This window comes from Chaetura pelagica, unplaced genomic scaffold (genome assembly GCF_000747805.2).
Source record: "Chaetura pelagica isolate M959 unplaced genomic scaffold, ChaPel_1.0 scaffold769, whole genome shotgun sequence".
Lineage (NCBI taxonomy): Eukaryota > Metazoa > Chordata > Aves > Apodiformes > Apodidae > Chaetura > Chaetura pelagica.
This window is the reverse complement of record NW_009954531.1, coordinates 31,956-38,501: the sequence shown is the minus strand read 5'-3', so window position 1 is coordinate 38,501 and position 6,546 is coordinate 31,956. Positions and strand designations below refer to the sequence as shown.

The 6,546-nt window shown below is 44.4% G+C and overlaps 1 protein-coding gene across 1 annotated transcript in view; it reads left to right on the top strand.

Annotated features, from left to right (window-relative positions):
• LOC104395036 (FYVE, RhoGEF and PH domain-containing protein 3-like) overlaps window positions 1–6,546 on the top strand; it is a gene marked incomplete at its 3' end in the record, with an annotated part of 47,311 nt that overhangs the window by 12,426 nt on the left and 28,339 nt on the right. Inside the window, exons 4-6 of the mRNA XM_010004703.1 lie at window positions 1,315–1,404; window positions 2,637–2,773; window positions 4,435–4,591. Coding sequence (XP_010003005.1) covers window positions 1,315–1,404; window positions 2,637–2,773; window positions 4,435–4,591 — 384 coding nt within the window. The remainder of the gene's footprint in view (window positions 1–1,314; window positions 1,405–2,636; window positions 2,774–4,434; window positions 4,592–6,546) is intronic.

Genomic DNA, 6,546 nt, shown 5'->3' with positions numbered 1-6,546 from the left:
CAGAGGGACATGGGATAGAAAGCCCTGTGGCTGGTGGGGGGCCCAGGTGCATCCTGAACTGGGAGCAGCCCTGCGTGTTCAGTAGAATTCAGGTGTACTTTTACTCCATGGATTTGTCTGGTCCTTTTGGGAACCTGCAGGAAGGTTTGCTGTCTGACACTGTGAAGTGGTTCAAGGAAGTGGCTTTTGGTCTTAAAGCTGCACCTCGGTAATTTTATTTTATGTTCTTTAGTTTTCCCATGAAAGTAATAGTGAATAATTGCACCCACCTGATGCTCCCTGTTCCATTAAACATCTGTACATCTCTCTTAACTTCCTTACAGTTGTCTTATTGTTTGTTTTTTTCCAATTCAACCCACTAGAATTTTCCTACATTTGATCATCCTTTTGGATGTTCATATTCCTGAACACAAACCAGCCAGCCCTCAGTTCTGGACCATAGTTTTGGTTTGGTTATATGCTCTCATATAACTAAAAGTGATCTTTAAAGTCTATTCCCTCAAAAACCTATAGAATCATACAATATGCTGAGCTGGAAGGGACCCATCAGGATCATCAAGCCCAACTCCTGTTACTGTGTAAGGCACCCCAAGAATCACACCATGTGCCTGAGAGTAAATCAAGTATTTCTAAGCACTTAGAGAGGAAGGAGTCGATGTAGCTTTTGGCTAAACCATGGATAAGTTCAGTGCTTCATAACTGCATTCAGGTTTTTTAATTAGTCCTTTCTCATTTTATTTATTTTTATAAATGAGCTTAATGAAAGGCTTCCTGGAGTGACTTGGGTTACATTGCTGGAAATTCTTTCCAGGGAATTGGCCAGTGTTTAAATCTGCAGAGAAATCTCAGAAGTCTGCCATGGAGAGTAACACTGTGCTGGCCAGGGAGAGAAATCCATGGCCAGACAGCCCTGGTGTCCAGGTTTCTTTCTAGTCACAAGACGTGAAACCAAAAAGGAGAAGAGTTGTTTTAGAGTCTAGTGCTGTAGTTACCAAATAGACTAGACATACTTCCAGGTTTAGAGAATGTTTCTGGTTCCTTACAGAAAACCATAATGAAATAAAGTGCAGTCCTGACCAGCCATTGACTGCATTACTAATTGCTTTCTCAGCAAATAGCTTTTAAAAGTCTCTGGAGCAAACTGATCCTTTGGTGAGGGATGTGGAGCAGTTTCTGGAATGTGTTAACCTCCTTCACTTCAGGCTTCTCTACTGGCAGGGAACTTGGCCTGCTGAGAAAATGGGAAAGAGAAGAGTAGGTAAAACTTGAGTTTGTAAGTGCAGATGCATTGTGTTATTTGTACCTTTTTTGCAGTGTACAGAGCCCCAAAAGCTATTCAACATTGCAAATGAGCTGCTTCACACAGAAGAAGCCTATGTTAAAAGACTCCATCTGTTGGACCAGGTAATTCAATTTTAAATTGACTCCGCTTTCCTTTCTGTGAGCAGTGAAGGTGTCTCATGTCCATCCTCTAACCTGTAGCCCAGTTTGTAGGTGGGAGACAGAGTTTGCTTGCCAGGCTGTGTGCCATGGGTCCCAGGGGTGAGCTTTTGGCAGGTGGGTTCCTTGAGCTGGAACCCAAGGATTGGGATGTCAGAAAGAGGAATGGTAAAGCAGCAGCCCAGGATACAGGCACCATCAGCATGGGGTTCCTCCCTGAGCATCTGTGGAGGGGAAACCGTGGGGGACACTGAAGGCACCGAGAAGTGGTGAAATCCATGATTGCTCTTAAATGCACAAGACATCTGAGTTTTACTAAAATCAGGCCACGTGGATCAGCCACATGCTCACAGGGAGTTCTTTTTTTAAAACCCACATGTTTCATAATTGGTGTCCGTTGTGTTTACATGTGGGGATAAAGTAAAACCGGTGTGATGAGTCTGAACTTTCTTCCACAGAAATTTCCACAGAAATGCTGAGGGGAGTCTGCACAGCTCAGGCATTTCTGTCATCATCGCAAAAGAAAAAAAAAAAAAAGCCATGAACGTGCAGAAAAGAAGTAAAAATGAGGATGAGTCACATTGCTAACCAAGGGCTTTTTGAAAATAAGGTGGGGGGGGGGCAGAGAGGAGTAAGAAAATAAAATTGTCACCTTGCTGGAAATCTTACTAGAAACTGTAACTTGCAGAGTTCTCCAACCCCTGACACTAGGACCTCTGTGGAAGAGTTTCCAGTGTTTTCTTTGGATAAGTTGAGATTTTCGAGACTGTGGAAATGTAGGGAGTGTCTTTCCCTTTTGTTCAGTACAGTGTAATTTTTCCCATAGAGAAACAAAATAATCATATTGTTTCTTTTGCTTCACATGCATAGAAGTAAGTGCTCTTCAGGGACTGGTTGGTCTTAGCAACTTGCACTCCCAAATACAAGATGTCTGATCATCTCAGTAGATTCAATCTTTTTTGACTTAACTCTCAGATTTTTCAGATGTACCTCTATGGCCCATAGTCATAAATCTAACCCTAACTGACAGTGGGCTGAAGTTTTGTGACCTCCCAAAAGCCCCCCAGGACTGACTTCCACAAGTCAAAAATTGTATCTCTGTTCTAAGGCTTTTGTAATATTGTAGTCTGAAGTCAGTGTTTCCAGGGTTGGGTTTTTTTTAAATATATGTTGTACTGTCTTGTTGTCTCATGCAGGTTTTTTGCACTAAGTTGGCAGAAGCAGGTATTTCATCTGAAGTGGTAACAGGCATCTTTTCAAATATTTCTTCCATCTATTGTTTCCATGGACAATTTCTTCTTCCTGAGCTCAAAGCAAGAATTACACAAGAATGGTGAGTAACTGTCACTACAAGTACTTTAAAAGCATGTTTTCAAGGAGTTACAGCAACCATAAGGCCTAGTCTAATTCCAGAGTTTCAATTATTTAATGTTCAATGGTTACTTAACACACTAGGATGGAGTCTCTTAAGCATTTCTGAATATAGGAATAGACCTGAGCACTCAAAATAACTTGGGAGTACCTTGTGAGAATTTTTCAGTCCAAAGTATTGCCCAAGCTGGTTTCCATTCTCCTATTTTTGCAGTACCATGAAATTGCAGTACTAGGAAGGAAGGAAATAGCTTTTTTGGCCCCCACAGACCAAGTATTTTCTCCCCACTTCTCAAAGAAGGGAAAAGCATCAGCATGTATGCCAAGCTGGAGTCTTCATGAGAAACATCCATTTTAAATTTTCTTGTTACATTTATCTTGTTATGGCTATATACAATTTATTTTAATGTTAAAATCAGGATTATAGCAGCAAACCAATGGAAAATCTGGACAGATAAGATAGATGACTTCATATCTGTAAATCCGCTTACGTCTGTTATGCAACCACTTCTGCTGTTGAGCATCACAGTGTTGCACAAGGTTATACCCCAGGATTTGCTGCCTTCTGTTCTAGGAGTTAATAAATGTTATAGGTTACAGTGGGTATGTGCTTTCTTTAAGAAAGTAGGTATGGTTTGGTTGGGTTTTTTCAATGACTAATAATGGTCAAATACCAATTAAAATTTGGCACTTATGGTAGGATGTAGCTGTTGCAGAAATTCAGTGCTAGGTAGAAAGGTTTATTGTCAAGCAGATGTAGGAAAGTGGAATTGAGATGACACACTAGCTGCAAAGAGTGTCCTGCAGGGGAAGGTGCAGATTGTGCTGGCACGACACCTTTCCAGGTACCCTGAATGATGGAGACAAGACCAGAGTTCACATCTCTCTTGGCCAAGTCCAATCTTCACATAGTCCATCAATGACCAGAAGGATGTGAGCCTCAGCACCTTTGCACCTGACTTACGTTTACAAGAACAGCTGTAATAAAAGGGGAGGAAAACTGAAGAGTCTGAAGTCAGAAGCTTGTTAAATGGCCAGAGGGGGTCTGGTGTGCTCAGACTGCAAGGCTCGGGTTCAGTGGGAGAAAAGAGCTGGGGTAGAAGAGCTGGCTCTGTTTGGCCTGGCATTTGGAAGAGGCAAAGATGTGTGGCTCCTACTGCTCCCAACTGGGGGAGGCTCCAGGCAAATGTGTGTCTGGCCCCCGGGGACTTACCTAGTTGAACTGGGCCATCTCTTAGCATTAAAACCTCTTCAGATGTTTGTCTATGGTGGAAAAGATTATTTTTAAAAAGTAAAAGTTTCCTACAAGGTTTTGTGCTGGACAGCAGAGACATATAGGTGTTTCTTTCACAATGTGTAGTCAATCAGTTTGAATCTGCTCTTCACTTAGGAGATTGATGGTGGGGGCAGAAATATCAGCCTTTGTACATCTAGATTAATATTTTAGATTTCATCTAGGATACCATGTAGAATACTTCAAACTAAATTAAAATAACTTGATTGTGTATGTGTGTAAGCTTGTGCATGTGGGAAGCAGCTGTGGAAGTCTTATATTTGTGTTTTGCCTCTGAAGATAGTCTTGATTTGCAGAGATTGCAGAACTTTACTCTCTCTTTCCCATAGGAATGTCAACCCACGGCTCGGAGATATCCTACAGAAACTTGCTCCTTTTTTGAAGATGTATGGAGAATATGTGAAGAACTTTGATAGGGCGATGGACCTGGTGAACACGTGTATGCAGAGGTCCTCTCCATTCAAAGATGTTGTTCAGAACATCCAGGTATGTTGTTAATTGGCATGATACGGCTTGGAGGTCGTAATTTGTGTGAGTTTATTATTTTTCTGGTGCATTGGTGCATGACACACTGTTTAGCTACAAGATGATACTGCTGTAGTACAAAAGCAGTACCATTTTAGCAAACATCCTTTCTTCCCTCCACGGCAGCATGGAGCAGAAAGTGGCCCGAGCTGGTTAGAGGAGTTGGCACAAGCAGTTTAATGTGGGTGTGTGTGAGGGCAGCAAACAGCAGTTCCTTTCCTTTAGCTGGACAGATGATCATGGTCACAACACAACCAAAAGCTGCAGTGAGAGAATGTGGGAGCTCAGACTGAGCTGCTGTGCAGACACGTGGCCGTGCAGGGCTGGGGCTGCAGCGAGTGCCTGAGCCTGGCGCTGGTACCGGGGGAGCCGGTGACACCGTGTGTGTGTGGGGTGAGCAAGGACATGACCTGCTCAGGGAGGTGGCTGAACTGAGGGAGGAGGCAGAAAGGTTAAGAACCATCAGAGAACGGGAGCATGAAATAGATTGGTGGAGCCACAGCCTAAGGCAAGGGCAGAAGGAAGAAGTTCTTGAACAAGTGATGGTTCCCCTCCTGTCATCAGGCAGAAGGAGGGAGCTCACGGGTCAGAGAGGAATGGAGGGAGGTCCCTCCTCAGAGAGGCAAGGGAAAAACCTCACAGACCCCCCATCCTCCCAGTTGCCCTTGAAAAACAGGTAGGAGGCTTTGGAACTTCAGGGCCAGATAAATGAAGATGGAGAGGTAGATCTGTCTACTGAGTCACCACGGGCTTGTCACTCACCCCCACACCTTAGGACTTCTTCAACTAAGAAGAAAAGGAGAGTAATTGTGGTGGGTGACTCCCTTCTGAGGGGAACAGAAGGGCCCATTTGTTGACCAGACCCGTCCTACAGGGAAGTCTGCTGCCTCCCTGGGGCTCAGATGAGACATGTTGAAAGGAAACTCTGATCTGGTAAAGCCCTCTGACTACTACCCACTGCTGGTTTTTCAGGTTGGCAATGATGAAATTGTTACAAGGAGTCCAAGGGCAGTGAAGAGAGACTTCAGGGCCCTGGGAACAGCTGGTTGGGGGGTCTGGAGCACAAGTAGTGTTTTCCTCCATCCCTGCTGCAAGAAAGGATGAAGAGATAAACAGGAGGAGGCTGCAGATCAACGCATGGCTGTGTGACTGGTGCCAAAGGCAGGGCTTTGGGTATTTTGATCACAGGCTGCTATATGAGACACCTGGCCTGCTGGTGGCAGGTGGATGCACCTGTCCCAGAGGGGCAAAAGGCTTTTGGGGCAGGAATTAGCAGGGCTCATTGACAGGGCTTTAAACTAGATATGAAGGGGGAAGGGGAGATAACTGGGCCTGTTAGGGACAAGCCCAAGAGAAACATGCCAGGGCTTGAAGGATGGTGGACTAGGGAGTATTCTTACTCTGTTGTTTCATTTGAGAGAAAGAATAGATGTTTAGAAATCATGGAAGCACTGAGAAGGGTCTGGTAGGAAATGGAGCCCACAGTGCAAAAAAGGTGTTGGAAACATTAGCTCATCTGAAGTGCATCTATACCAGTGCACGCAGGATGATCAGCAAACGGGGAGCTTGAATCCATGGTACACCAGGGAAACTATGACATAGTGGCTATCACAGAAACGTGGTGGGATGCATCACATGGCTGGAGTGCTACAATGGATGGCTACAAGCTCTTCAGGAGGGATAGAAAGGGAAGGAGAGGGGGTGAAGTGGCCCTGTATTTTAGAGAATGCTATGAGAGCTTGGAAATCAAGTATAGTCGTGATGAGGTTGAGAGTGTTTGGATTAGGTTGAGGGCCAATAAAGCTGGTGTCACTGTGGGAGTCTGCTGGAGACCTCCCAACCAAACAGTGAGATGGATGAAGCTTCCTATAAGCATTTGGGAGAAATCTCCCAGTCACTTGCTGTTGTTCTTGTGG